This window comes from Neovison vison, chromosome 6 (assembly GCF_020171115.1).
Source record: "Neovison vison isolate M4711 chromosome 6, ASM_NN_V1, whole genome shotgun sequence".
NCBI classification, from domain to species: Eukaryota; Metazoa; Chordata; class Mammalia; order Carnivora; family Mustelidae; genus Neogale; species Neogale vison.
In genome coordinates this window covers 202,085,783-202,101,158 of record NC_058096.1, presented here as the reverse complement: position 1 = coordinate 202,101,158, position 15,376 = coordinate 202,085,783, and the positions used below count along the sequence as shown (strand labels likewise).

Below are 15,376 nucleotides of genomic sequence, written 5' to 3'. Positions count from 1 at the left end.
AACTGGTACAGAGGCTCTTCTCCGTGGTGAATCTTCATTGTTCAAAGAAGCTCTCGGGTTTCTGAATTAGATGTGGAGCCTTTATTTCTGATGCCTTGAGGTCTCATGAGCAACTCTCATCCCTATATAAGGTGGTGCCTGGGGAAGAGGAACTTCTAAAAAAATTTTTTTAAAAAGGAGATTTGACTGGCGCTGCCCACCCAGCATCTGCGGCCAGTGAGAAGGATCCCCGCTGCTGGTCCGGTGAGGGCACAGGCCTGTGGTCCTGCCTGGCAAGTGTTGGGAGACTGAGATGCAGGGATTATTTCATTTCTCTGTTTTGCCTGGGACTGTGAGCTTTTATGAAGCAGCCCTGCCCTCAGGATACCTTCTTTTGTGTCCAGTTCTGGAGGCTTCCTGCTTGCCTCTTCCTCCGCCATGGCCCCTTCCTATGTGCTCTCCTGCATCTGAGGCACAGACCCCGTATCTTCTCTATGCAGCATCTCACTGGGTCTCTCCCGCTGGCTGTGCATTCCCACCTTGCCCAGGTAGGAACCTGACCTTCCTGGTGACTTCCTTTGCAAATGATGAACTCAACATTCCTTCCTCAAATGAACAATTCTTCTGTAAATAATTACCTCTCCAGCCGGTGATGGTTGTTTTGCAAATTTAAAAAAAAACAACATTATATTTGCTTACTGTGGAGGAATATTTGTTTTGCAGGAGTCCTTTTTAATGGCGGGATTTGGGGGCAAGAACGACACTGGCCTCTAGACAAACCAGTCTCTCTAGGCTGTCGTGGTTCAGTTGGCATCACAGTAGAGGGTCCTTAATAAAGAATCCCATTAAAGCAAGGTTGTATTTCCTACAATCAATTCCATCAGGTAATGCACTAAGGATTTTTGGAAATAGAAACCCAGTTCTTTAAAAGGAGAGACACAGAGGAGGACAAGAGAACGAGATATAAAAAAACCCTAAACAATTTAGTTATACAAATGGCCCTTGTATTATTGTGGCAATATTACTTACAAATAAAAGCCAAAGAGGAAAAACAAGCTGTGTTTGCTAGATGTACTCTCTGTTCCCTGCCTTGTTTTTCTGCTCTAAAGCATAGCACTGTGTTGACGTAGGAATGTAACTGCTATGAATATTGATGGCAGCAAAAGCCTTTTTTCTCTGTCTGGCCTAGTAAATAAAGCAGAAGGGATAAAAAGGGAAAAGGAATTGTAAAATCAGCATGCTGTTTTTAGCTTATCTTGTTCCCCTAGAACTCCAAGTCTTAGAAGTATATTGATAACGTACATTTGGTGGTCAGGGTCCAATTTGAGTGTAGTGGGTTGGTGTTTTCAGGGATTTTTGCTTCTGGTTCAAGTAACAGAGTTGTTCTCTCCTTTAAGCCCTCCAAGTTAGTGTCACCTCCTCAGTGAAGCCTTCCAGGATCCCTCCTCCCTAGCCAGAGGCAAAGTTCAAGTCCTGGCTCCCAGGGAATATGGAGAGTAAATGAGGGAGTCCCAGGAGGTTTGCAGACTCATGCATGCCCAGAGGGCACGGCTGTGGGGAGGAGAAGGGGGACATATTCTAGGAAGGTCTTGGCAGCTCCGTGGAGGGGGTGCGGTACCTGGGAGGAGCCAGGCTAAGGGCAGGGCCAGTTGGGAGGTCTGGGGAAAGCATGGGTGTGCAGGTGGGAGATGAGTGAGACCATATGGTTGAAGACACGCGGACTCTGTCTAACTCACACCACGAAAGTATTTATTAGACTCTTGGATGGTGTTCAAGGGTCATAGGGAGCTCTGGAGGACAGGATGGGGATGGCGGGGACCCGGGAGGGAGGAATCAATGAACTGGCTTTTCAGCAAGACCAGAGTGAGGCCAAGAATGGGGGCAAAGGCTGGGGGCCCAGGGGTGGTTGGATGGCTGCCCTTGTGGTAGAGAGGGAGGACGTGAGGGACACCCGGGTGGCTCAGGTGGTTGAGTGTCTGCTGTCCACTCAGGTCATGATCCCTGGGTCCTGGGATCGAGACCTGAGCCGGGCTCCCTGCTCAGCGGGGAGCTTGCTTCCCCCTCTGCCTATCCCTCCCTCTGCTTGTACTCCCTCTCTCACTCTCTCTCAAATAAATAAATAAAATCTTAAAAAAAAAAAAAAAAAAAAAAGGAGGATGTGGCAGTAGACAGGGGGAAGGTCAGGCCAGGTGATGGTAGGAGGGTGGCTGAGGCTATCTTGCAGTCGTCACGTAGCAAAGCAGAGTCCCTGTGGGGAAGGAGGGGACCAGTCCTCCACTCCAGCCTTCTCAGAAGGCTCGGGGTGCAGAATCGGCCTCTCTACATTCTGTCGTGGGGCATTGGCAGTGTTCATGTTTGGAACAGACTAACCCTCCCTCCCTCCGACCCCCTGGACTAAACCTTTCGAGGGGAGGGAGGGCCGTGGAGCTTTTTCTAATCCTGGCTCCTGGTATGGGGTCCATCATATGGAAGAGATGCTCACTCAGTGTTTCCTGAGCCAAATTCATTTGACCTCTTGCACCAGACATCTTCGTAAGTGAATTCCGTGACTTCCATCTTCTTAAGGTATTTGTAATTTTCCTCGGGTCCCACGGGGTAGAATTAATATTTGATATTTGTGGAGGGCTTTATGGCCCATGTGGAAGAGTTTTAATTGCTGATGGTTTTTCATTGAGTTATTAAGTAGCCTCTTGCCAGGGAGTGCCTCTCATAAAATTAATTGCACACATCCCAGTGGGTCGGTATTTCTATTAAAGCCGAAGCTGCATAAAGAAAACCTTTACAAAAGAGGGAAGGAGTCAACGTTTTTAGACCTGCTGAGGGATGTGTTCTCCAGACCCACAAAGTCGCCTGAGTCGGAAAGGGAAGGGTTGTAAGAGTCAGCGAGTCTCCAAGGTCTGGGCAGCCAGATGGGAGCGGCCGCGGGTGGAGGGGCGCTGGCAGGAGGGGAGGATGCAGAGGTGGAGCCTGGGCTCAGTGGGAGGGTGTGTGGCGACCACTGACCACTCGATAGTGTCAGCTGGGGAAGACCGCATGTCAGTACTCGGACAGGAGGGTTCCCATCCTGAATTTGCTCCCCTTCTGTGCCGGTGAGAAGAACGAGGTCCAGAGGAGAGGAGGGACTTGCCGAGGTCACCTTGCTGCTCTGTGACAATGAGGACCCTGACTTCGAAATTGGGCATAAACCCAAGAGGAAGAGAGAGGGTCACAGCAGCCGCATCTTCCTTTCTTCCAAAGGACATTCTGTTCAAAGCTGCTGTAGGAATCTTGTTGCCCCCTTGTGCTTTTTTTGGGCCTGACTTGGCAATCTCAGGAGGAAAACATGCCACGTTTTGCAAATGTGTGCAAATAATAAACATGCCCCTTCTGTCCCCGGCAGACTCATTGCACACGCATCAGGGCAGGTGGCAAAATGCAGTCGTGCAGCCTGGAATGAAAAGTGCTTTACACTTAGCGGCTTATGAGAAATTCAGTGTTAGAATTAAAACGCATTCCTGGCACAGGTGCTGTGTTAATGGTGCCATTTCTCATAATAAAACTTTGCTTGGAGAAAAATGCCTATATCTCAGAGATATTGATTCTAATTCCTGTTTCTTTTTCTTCTTCTCCCTCATCTCCCCCCGCCCTTTTTGTTTCTCTTCACAGGAAAAAGTAGAATATGCCTTCCTGATTATTTTTACAGTCGAGACCTTTTTGAAGATTATAGCGTATGGATTATTGCTACATCCTAATGCTTATGTTAGGAATGGATGGAATTTACTGGATTTTGTTATAGTAATAGTAGGGTAAGTCCCTTTTATTTTGGGGGAATGTTTGGAAGATGGGAGGCCGGGAGTAATGGAGAGCCACAGTGTCTTAAGGGAACATCGTTGCTCAGCACTTGAGGCCAGAACTTTCAGGAGGGTTTTGAAGATGAGCAATGCTGCTATCAGTCTCTGGGTTCGAATCCCCTCATTGCTTTTACTTCCTTTCCAGTAACACGTGTAGAAGGAGGTTGAAGCTCCCAAGGTAAGAGGGGTCATTTTCCAGAGGACTTGGGTTTTCACAAATAGGCCAACCCTGCTGGTGGCTAGAGTCAAATGAGTAGAACTCTTTACACTTAGCACCCTGGTAAATAAAAAACAAACAAACAAACAAAAAACCCAAACCAGTAAAATAGTAATAAATCCTTCAGAGCAGCAAGGTACTCTGCTATTTAACAGCCCTGAGCAAAGCTATTAATTTTTTTTGCTGACTTATGGGAAAAACTTTGGCATGCTACTGTCCCATTTTAAATAAAAAAGCAAGTGTCTGAATAATGTCAGGTATCTGGCATGAAATGAAATAAATCAGAAAATGCAGAGAAGCAGGCATTCTCCAGAAATTGTGTCACAGGAAGGAGAGACCAACAGTTTAGTTATAGAAGAGTGTTTCAAAAAACACAAAACAAAAAACAGTGGGCTGTGTTGTGTGATTCTGGTCCCGCCACACCTGGAAATTTTGCCAGTGAGAGAAAAAGAATGAATCTGCATCAGAGGAGTTTTGGGCCTTTGGACCAAAGACCCACATAAGGAAAGACGATCTATCCCTTTGCTGAGTCTTCGTTACCCAACTGTAAAGTGTGTTGCTCCTGAACTTGTATGTGGTCCTACAGAGAGAGGTTGTTAATCTCTTTGTGTTCATCTCCATAACTTTGGTCAACTTCCTTTTGAAGTTGAGCAACGTAATTTTTCTTACGTTTTAAAAATCATGTATCCTTTAGATTTTCATGGGAGACTAATATAGCTGGGTGTTAGAGTGGGATAAATTTTGAACCTGCCCTTTCAAACCTAAGGAAATTCAAATGGGATCCAAAATGGTGGCCCAGTGAAATAATTAGACTCAAGGGGGAAAAGTCCGCTTTTGTAAAAACCATCATAGGGCATGGCCCCTAAGGTATTAGTGCAAAGGTAGTGCAGCTGAAATGAACAGTTAGTAGGTATTTACCATACCTTCCTGTATTTGCTGACATCTAATATGGAATGGCAAGCAGGAGTCTTGCAGGTCTCTTGGTTCTGGAACAATCTTGATGTGCCTCTCCTGAGCCTAGACTTTGTGGTCAGCTACAGGATGGAGATGCTTAGCTCCATTTCTTTTGTCCTTACACTACAATCACCTCAGCTTTCTACCTTGAGATATTTTTCAGACTCTAGTAGAATGCAAAGACAGGGACCCAAACAGAGGGTGGTGGTCTCACTGCACTGAGAAGACTGAGACAAGAGTCCAGGAAGGCCAATGGGGGTTGAAATCTGACAGGCATGGGATGGGAGGGAGGGGGCGCTTGTCAGAGAAAGAGCTCCATAAATATGCCTTGGGGTCCTCTTGAACTTTGCCTGAAGAATAATCTATCCTTACAGAGGGTAATAATCTGTGTCAAATAATACTACTAGGAGAAAAGAAAAAGAGAGCTGGAGACTATTAGCTGAACAATAATTACAAGTCCCCTAGGTCTGAGAGATGTTTGAGTTATGACCAACCAGAATGGAAAGGCCTGGACTCTCAGTAGAGACCCCAGAAGGGCCATTAGTAGTAGGGCTAAACTAATTCTAGGGTAAGGGTTGGCAAACTATAGCCAATGGGCCAAATTTAGCCTGCCACAAATTTTTGTAAATAAAGTTGTACTGTGACATGGTCACATGCATTTGTTTACATAGTTGAGTAGTTGAGGTCCACAAAGCATGAACTATTTACTATCTGTTTTGTCAACTCCTGCTAGAAAGTAAAGATCATGTGAATCCCTTGCTAACAATGTTTGAAAAGGAGCAAAATGATATGAAAAGCAAACTGCCTGACAAAACAAACAAACAAACAAAACAACTCAACACTTTTTAAAGGAATAAAACAAAATCCAGACACTTAACAAGTGTCCAGCATCCAGTCAAATCTTATAGCCATTAATTAAGACATATGGCCCATAAGTAGGAGGAAATTCTAGCTATAGAGACAGACCTAGAAATGACAGAGATGGTGGAATTAGTAGATAATTACTTTAAAAGACTTAAAAATAGCTATTTTGGGAAAATATGACCACAGTGAGAAAAGATGGGACAATATAAGAAAGAACCACATGGGACTTTGAGAGTTGAAAAATTTTCCTGGACTGGCTTAATAGGAAATTAGACACAACAGAAGAAAAAAAATTAAGGAACTTGAAGACCTAGCAGTAACATAAAGAATAATGATGGAGAAAAACTGAACACCACCTCGGTGATCGGCAGGGTAATATCAAGTGGCCTAACATACATATATTTGGGATTCCCAGAAGAGAGGAGATAGAGGGGAGTCAGAAAAAAATATTCGAAGAAATGGCTCCATATTTTCTTAATGTGATGAGCAATACAGATTCACAGATTTAGAGCTCAACAAAGCTCAAGCAAAGTAAACATGGAGAAAGCTACATCAAAGTACACCATAATCATAATGAAATTGCTCAAAACCAAGGATAAAGAGAAAATCTGAAAAATAATCAGAGAAAAAGACATTCCTGGACTTTTCATCAGCATTACAGAAGCCAGAGGACCATAGAGAGAGATCTTTAAAGTGCTAGGGAAAATGTCAACCTAGAATTCTTAGTGAAAATCGCTTTCATAATTGAAGTAAAAAGACTTTCTCAGACAAACCAAAGCTGAGGATTCACCTCCAGTAAACCTGTACCTCAACAAATGTTAAAAGCATTTCTTCACACTGAAGGAAAATGAAATTTAAAAAAAAAAAAAAAAAAAAAAGTATTCCAGGAAGGGTAAATGAATGGGTAAATATAAAAACATTTTTTCCCTCATTTTAAAATCTTCTTAAAAATAACTGATTATTTAAAGCCCAAGCCCAAGTAGTAACAATGTATTTTTCATAGCTTCTATGAACGTATAATACGTGACAATAATAGCCACAAAGGACAGAAAGAAGGAAATAGCTATATACTATTGAAAAGAGCTTGTACAGCTGGTGGTAAATATGATAAAATATTATTTGAAAGTAGACAGTAATAAGTTAGAGATGATGACGTAAACCCTAGAGCACAGGCCAGCAAACCTCAGCCCATAGACCAAATATGGTTTATTACCTTTTTTTATTTTTCACTTTGACAAAGTATTTTACTGTCTGCTTGGGAAGATAATTTTATCAGAAGCTAGTCACACTCACTCATGTTTGTGGCTATTTGGTGTTAGGATGGCAAAACTGAATAGTTGTGACAGTGGCCCTATGGCCTACAAGTCCTAAAATAGTTACTATCTGACAATCCACAGAAGACTTTTGCTAATATTTGCCATAGAGGAGGCACTAGAAAAATAAAGAGGATAGTTAATAAGCTTGTGTTGGAGATTAAATAGAATTTTTAAATGCTCAGTAATTTAAAAAAGGGATGTAGAAAAAAGGAACAATGGACAGGGCAAACAGAAAACAAACAGCAAGATAATAGATATAAGGCCACCTAAATCTTTATTAGAATAGGGAGTTTATCAGATTTTACACATTAAAAACCCAGACCCAACTCTATAGTAGCTACAAGAAACCTAACTTATAAAGACACAAAGAATTTGAAAGTAAAAAGGCAGGAAAAAAGACACATGTGAAAACTAATCTAAAGAAAGGTAGAGTGGCAATATTAGTCCAAAAAAGTAGAGTTCAGAACAAGGAATATTATGAGGGATATAAATATTTCCTAGTGATGAAAGAATTCTTTCATGAAGAAGATGTAATAATTATATAATATTATATATTAATTACGTAATTATAATATATAATAATTATCTAATATAATAATATATTTAATATAATAATATATAATTATAATTATATATTATAATATATAATTACATAAATTATATATTAATTATATGTAATTATCATATAATTATATATAATATATAAAATATAATTAATATACATTATATATATTATATATAATTAATATACAGAACTTCAGAATACACCAAGCTTCAAAATACACCAAGCAAACCTGGAAAGAACTGAAGAAAAGAATGGACAAATCTATTATTGTAGTTGTACGTTTCAATACTTCTCTCATGAGTATTGATAGAACATCTAGAAAGAAAATCACCAAGTATATAGGGTATTTGACCAATACCGCCTAACTTGACTTAATTGGTATTTATAGAACACTCAGGACCAGCACATTCTTTTCGCATGCACATGTAGCATTGACCAAGAACTATTCTGGGTCATAAAATAAGTTTTAGTGAATTTAAGAGTATTAAAGCCATCAAAATTATGAATTCTGGATAGAAGATCAGTGTTAGAACATGTGAATTTCTATATGCTAGTCATGAACAATTGGGAAACGAAATTTTAAAGACATTATTTACTATAGCATCAAAAAGCATAAATATTTAAAGATAAATAGCACACCACAAATGACTAAACTTTGCTGAGAGCAATTAAAGAATACCTAAGTAAATGGAATGATGTACCATGTTCATGGATTGGACGGCTCAGTTATTCTTAGGATATCAGTTCTTCTCAAACTGAGCTATAGATTGAATCCTAATCTAAATCCCAGCAAGATTGCTGTAGAGATTGACAGTTTATTCAAAAACTTATATGGAGGGCACCTGGCTGGCTCAGTGGGTTAATGCCTCTGCCTTCAGCTCAGGTCATGATCTCAGGGTCCTGGGATGGAGCCCTGCATCGGGCTCTCTGCTCAGCGGGGCACCTGTTCTCCCCCCACCCCCGCCTACTTGTGATCTCTGTCAAATAAATAAATAAAATCTTAAAAAAAAAACTTATATGGAAATTAGGCTGTAGATTAGCTGAAGAAATATTTAAGAACAAAGCTGGAGCCTGATCTTAAGGCTTACTATAAAGCTACAGTAGTCAAGACTACTGTATGATGTTGGCATAAGAAGTAGACTTAAAGATCAATGGAACATAATTAGGGATTCTAGAACTAGACCTATATGTATATAATCAATTTATTTTAGACAAAGTTGCCTTGTTTTAGGTGGGTTGAATTTGTTTCAGTGGGTTGAATTATAAGTTGTAGTACTAAATTGTAGTCCATTTTTAACAAATGGTACTGGAACAACTATTTATCCATATGAAAAAAAAGAGGATCTTTATTCTTACCTTATAATATACACAAATATTGCCTTAAAATGGATCATAGACCTTTGTGTGAAAGCTGAAACTATATAATGTCTAGGGGAAGAGATTTATGATCTTGGGAAAGGCAGGTTTTTTTTTGTTTGTTTGTTTGTTTTTTGTGTTTTTTTTTAAGGATCCAAAAAGCACCAGCCATAAAAGAAATAATTGAAATTTTGGAGCTTACCAAAATTTAAAATTTTTCTTCAAAAGATAGTGTAAAGAAAATTTAAAATTAAGGCACAGATTAGGAAAAATATTCACAATACGGATAAATGACAAAGGACTTGTATTCAGAATACATGAAGAATTCTTATTACCCCTTAGTAAGAAGACAACCTAGTATATAAATGGACAAAAGATTCGAACAGATCTTCACAAAAGAGGATATGTAAATGGTTAACAGGCACCTGAAAAGATGTTCAACATCATTAGAAATTTGAGAAGTGAAAATTAAAATCCCAGTGATACACTACATACCCACTAGCATTACTAAATATAGAAAGACTGACAGTACTAAATCTTAGCCAAGATATGGAGCAACTGGAACTCTCATACACTGCTTGTAGAAACAGAAAATGGTGTAGTCACTTTGGAAGAGTTTGCCAGCTTCTTACCATGTTAATCATACTCTAACCACAGGACCATATTACTCTTAGTTACTTACCAAGATAAATGAAAACACATGCTCACTGAGAGTTTATTCATAATGGAGAAAAACTGGAAATGACCCAGATATCACCTAACAGGTGAATGGATAGGTTCATTGTGGTATATTCATACAATGGAATATCCCAACAATAAAAAGAAATGAACTGTGGATAGATGTAACAACTTTGAGAAGTCTCAAAAACATGGTGAGCAAAAGAAGTTAAAAGAAGAACTTGTGTTGTATGATTTCATTTGTTAAAGATTCTGGAAAAGGGAAAAAACAACCCATAGTGATAGACAGCCAATCAGTGGATACCAAAGGCTGAGCCGAGAGGGAGATAATTGCACAGAGCTATTAAAGAACTATGGGAGATGGTGGAAATGTTCTCGATCTTGACTGTGGTGTTTGCACTTGGACCTCTACATTTGTTAAAATGCCTCTCATTGTACATTTTAAATAGATGTATTTTATCATATATAAGTTGAGCTGTAATAAGGTTGACTTAAAAAGTGAAAAAAATCACCTAGGAAACAAAAGTAGGAATGGACTCATTGGCCTTTCTCATTAAATATGAAGAACTTGAGAAGATTATTTTTTTAATCCAAAATATGCACTAAATTATAGTCAAAGAGCGGAAGAAAAATTTAAAAAAGAAAAGTTATTAGGCCTTCATGTGAATCAAATATCTACTCACTAAAGTTTCCAACTGCAGGCTGTATCTCAATCCAATGGATTTTCCATTCCAAGCCAACTGTGACCTATTGCTTTTGTCAAGATTCCCAATAACAGAGACATTAAGGAAGTAACTGATACTTCTGAAATGTTAACGGTAATAGTGTGACCACAAGAGGACTCAATGTGTCTACCAGAGCTGATAGTGTTCCCTGCATAGGAAAGTTTACTCCACTCACTTAATGTTTCAGTCAACATACATTTCAGGCTCATCACTTAAACTTTTCTGAAGAAGAACATGGGGCACTCAGGCTGGGGCTTCCAATTTGAGTCCGTTTAAGTAGCTCCTTGCCTTTTTCCTCTGCATTGGGGTAAACTTTATAACATTCTAGGATCAAATACTTTCTCTTCATGTCCTGAACTCTCCAGGTGTGTGGTCCTTTTTCTTGTTGGGGGTGGTGGGCCTGAGTGGTGAAGGGAGTAGAATCACAGAATATTAGACTGGGAAGGGCAGGGTTCTGGATCCTTTAATCCAGTTTTCTCCTTTTACAGAGGGGGAAACTGAGGCCTAGAGGAGGAGAGGAACTTTCCTAAAGCCTCCTAACTCTTAGGAATGGAAGCCAGCCCCAGCCCCTTCCACCCCTGGCTATCTGGAGAAGGCTACCGGCTTCCCTCTCTGGCTCAGGTTCCTCTGTAATGGGAGAGAGACATCATTCACCTGTTTTCAAGGGCATTGCTGAAGAACAAGGGGTAAAAGGACCATGAAGTGCGCACTGTAAAACACAGACACTTGAAAGTGATCTTCATTCACCACCTGCATAAATTACTTTTCTAACCCTTTGGGATGAAAATTCCTGTGGCTGCCACATTTCAGAAGAGTTTGAGGTTTTTCTTTCTTCCTTGTTCTTTGTTTTTGTGAAGCTATGAACTTGTTTTGGAGGGGAGACTTTTAACTGGAGCCTTGCTGCAGGGGTTTACAGTAATTTAAAAAAAAAAAAACCTATTCTAATGAGAGAAACCGGTCATAAATTTGATCTGTTTCTCCAGTCATAACTAGAGAGAGCCCACCATCTGAAGGTCTGAAAGGATAGAGGTTTGATTTATCCCTCCCCGTGGGTGCCACCTCCTCTGCCCCCACCTAGGTTCACTGCTAATTGCTAGAGTGTTGTTAAAACACATGGCTGGTCTTTAAGGGCCCCAGAATGATAGGACTATGCCTGATCAGGACTGTAATCAGACCACCCTGTATTTTATGGACTTTGTGTCTTGGCGGTCCAGAGGAATGCCAGTGAGGGCAGAGTTTCTGCTTCAGCTCCTAATTAAACTTCAGAAACCTTTTCTTTGTTGCTGGGCCAGTCATCCCCACAATCTGATTGGCCAGAGTTGATTCTATTTGAAATGGGCAAATTTAGATTTATTCTGAAAAACAAGCAATAATTCCAAAGAGTAAATGTTTATTTGAAAGAGCAAAAGTAACTGTCAAGTGAGCAGATTGTCTGAAAATAGCTTTATCCAAAAAACCTTTGGAGAGTAGGAAAAAATGTGTCGTGGCTGCCAGATACAATATTAGACACATTTCAAAAGAGAAAATGATGATATTAATCCCTTACCTTGGGTTACTGCTTTTGGCCTTTGCAGAACTCCTCAGTACCTGTGATTTATATCATTCCTTGAACATCCCTGTGTGGGTAAAGGGCTGTGTGTGTGTGTGTGTGTGTGTGTGTGTGTGAAAGAAAGAGAGAGAGAGAGAGAGGCTGTACCAGAAATGGTGTAACACATTGATTAAGATTTGAGACTTTGAGGGGCACCTGGGTGGCTCAGTGGGTTAAGGTCTCTGCCTTCGGCTCAGGTCATGATCCCAGGGTCCTGGGATCGAGCCCCGCGTGGGGCTCTCTGCTCTGTGGGGAGCCTGCTAACTCCTCTCTCTCTCTCTCTCTCTCTGCCTACTTGTGATCTCTGTCTGTCAAATAAATGAATAAAATCTTTAAAAAAAAAAAAGATTTGAGACTTTGAAGTCAATGTTCACTCACCCATTGATTTACTCCTCAGATATTTCTCGAGCATCTTCTGTGTTGAGTTCTAGGCACTAGGCTTGAACAGACTAAACAGCAAATGAACTACACAGACTAAAAGTCCCTGCTCTCATGGGACCTGGATCCTGAGAGGGGCAACACATCTGGATTCATACATTAGTTCTACACTAAAAGTGTGACCGTGGGCAAGTTACTTGTTCTCATCAAGTGTGTTTCCTCACATGTAGATAATAAGAATCTCCACTGCATCATACTTTCTAAGGACTGGGATGGTCCATGTAAAGTGTTCGGCACATAGCGAATGTGTGTATGGAAGGGGGCCGCCATGTTGGTTTTCCTGGCGACTTCTGTTCCAGGGAATCCACCTATGGTGATTGGCTCCCTGGTGAGTCTTCTCTTCATTGGGACCGGACTTGCTCAGGGATGCTCTGTTGGCAGGAAAACAGCTGAGATCGGTCCTTGTCCTTGGTCATGTCAGAGGTGGGGGTGGCTTTTGGGATTCACAGCCTGACTTGTGCCTTTGCCCTGCTTCCCCTTTGCATAGGCAGCAGCCCCACAGAATTAGTCCTTGTGCCGAAATAACTACTATTATCCTCCTGGGTTCCTTCCCTGGGTGACAGCCTCTAATGTTTCTTCCTTTCTTCTTTTTTTTTTTTTTTTTCAGATTGTTTAGTGTAATTCTGGAACAATTAACCAAAGAAACAGAAGGCGGTAACCACTCCAGTGGCAAGTCAGGAGGCTTCGACGTCAAAGCCCTCCGCGCCTTTCGGGTATTACGACCACTTCGACTAGTATCAGGAGTGCCCAGTAAGCACGTCTTGTTTCCTAAAGCCAGGCGTTGGTTGACTTGGTTTTTCTTCTGGGTGGGGCTCGGGATCCGGGAGCGGAGGGCTGTCAGGTGAGTTGCCAAGGGCCACCCAGACGACCCCGGAGGACTTCACAGCTCACAGCACGCTTCTGCTTGTGTGGTCCCTTCGGACCCCATGAGGGCCCCAAGAAGGCGCTGGGAGTGATTGTCGTCTTCCCGATTTTGTGGGAGAATCTCCTCTTACAGAGACACTGAGCGAGCGGTGACACAAGGCCTTGAGGCCAGGCCTCCTGATTCCAAGCTACTTTCCCTTCTTGGATACCTCGCGGCCACCACTGCCTCCTGCTCCCAGGCCGGCCCCTCTGAAAGTGGTGGCTTATACAGAGACACCGAGTGTGGGGGTTGGAGGGCTCCCAACAGACTGGCTTTCCTCAGCGTGAGCAGCAGCAGGGGGCTGGACCCCTGGAACATCTGCTCAGCATGTCTGGCTCTGGGGGAAGAGGTGGATGCTTCCGGGTCCTCCCTGCATGTTAGGGGAGGGTTGGACCTGCTTGCATGTGGTTCGGAGGACCGAACGAGATGATGCGGGGAGAGCCCCCATAGCACGAGGTCTGGAGCACAGAGGTGGCCCTTCATGGTGAGGGATGCTGTTTTCCTCCACAAGGCTGTAATACTTCTCTGTGCCAGACCCTAGTTTGCTTTTTGCTTCAGACATCGGGGCCAGGTTGAGTGCCGCCCAAGCTGGGACAGAAGCTGTCTGTGCTCTGGCCTACAGCTTTAAGGTGCTTCTGTTCCCCTAAGGACCATGGAGTGTGCTTCACTGGCTTCTGTCCCTGATGGGACAGCCCTGGTGGGGACTTGAGGGTAGAAATCTTAGCACCTCCTCCAGCACCTCCAGCTGGAGGAAGGATACGGGACCATAGGGTGTGCCTGTTTTCACGACTCATAAAGCCATCAAAGGAGCACAGATCATGTTGTTTTTGCCTCTCCAGAAGTTCTTCATGAAATTTTATTAAACCTGTTGGCACTCGGGACACACCAAAAATTCTCTGGAAAAAAAAAAAAAGATTTCCAAATTTAACATTTTAAAATGTAGGAAGTGGTGTTTTATGTGTACTTGTTTTTCCAGATGGTTCATTTATTTTCATTGAAAAAGATCAGCACAAGTCAAAACCGCAGAGCTGTCTGGAAGCAATTGAGAAAAATAGAAATACCTTGGAAATGACTGGTTTTGTTATGTGGAACATGATGAAAGGCGAAGTCCAACGCGCAAGCCTGTTCTTTCAGATTTAGTTGTTATAGCCTAATCTAATGTCAAAGTAACCACGACAGCCATTGTCCCCGTCCCCTCCCCCCCGCCCCAAGAGCAAAGGACAGCCTGTTTGCGGCGCCTGTTGTAAGGGATGAGCGGGTGCTGTGGCTTCGTACGTGCAGGTCTGGTCAGGGAAGCTTCCTGAACTCACAGATCATTGCGATCGCTTCCCTGTTGCGTGAGGTTTTCTCGAAATGGCTAGTTTAGGGTGCTCTTTGGAACAGGTTTTTTTTTTTTTTTAAATTAAGATTTTATTTATTTATTTGACAGAGATCACAAGCAGGCAGAGAGGCAGGCAGAGAGAGAGGGGGAAGCAGGCTCCTCGCTGAGCAGAGAGCCCGATGCGGGGCTCAATCCCAGGAGAGATCTTGAGATCATGACCTGAGCCGAAGGCAGAGGCTTAACCCACTGAGCCACCCAGGCGCCCCCAGAACAGGTTTTAAACCAATTTCTTCCTTTTCTCCCTTGGACCGTGATGGAGCTCTCTCGCATCACACGCTCCCAGAGGTCAGCAGGGAGAAATGGGGACCTGAGTCCGGTTGAGGACTTTTCAGCCCACAGTTATTAATTCCCCTCGTAGAGAACACCCACGTCTCTCATCAGCCCCAAATGGGCCAGGGGTTCTGGGTCATGATGTTTTCTGTGCTGGTTGGCAACTGGGGTCGAGTGATGTATTATTAAGAACGCTGAAATTGTTAAAAATGCCGGGGAAGGTGTGACAGCTTACACTTAAACCTGGGAATCGTCTTGTGCCTTCCCCAGAGCATTCAGACTTCCATAGAAGACACGATTCTGGGTGTGTC

At 42.4% G+C, this 15,376-nt stretch overlaps 1 protein-coding gene across 11 annotated transcripts in view; it reads left to right on the top strand.

Moving 5' to 3' along the window:
- CACNA1D (calcium voltage-gated channel subunit alpha1 D) overlaps nt 1-15,376 on the top strand; it is a 301,488-nt gene that overhangs the window by 141,818 nt on the left and 144,294 nt on the right. For all 11 annotated transcript variants that reach the window (XM_044253375.1, XM_044253372.1, XM_044253378.1 and 8 more), the window contains exons 4-5: nt 3,625-3,764; nt 13,118-13,260. In XM_044253375.1, the coding sequence (XP_044109310.1) occupies nt 3,625-3,764; nt 13,118-13,260 (283 nt within the window). The remainder of the gene's footprint in view (nt 1-3,624; nt 3,765-13,117; nt 13,261-15,376) is intronic.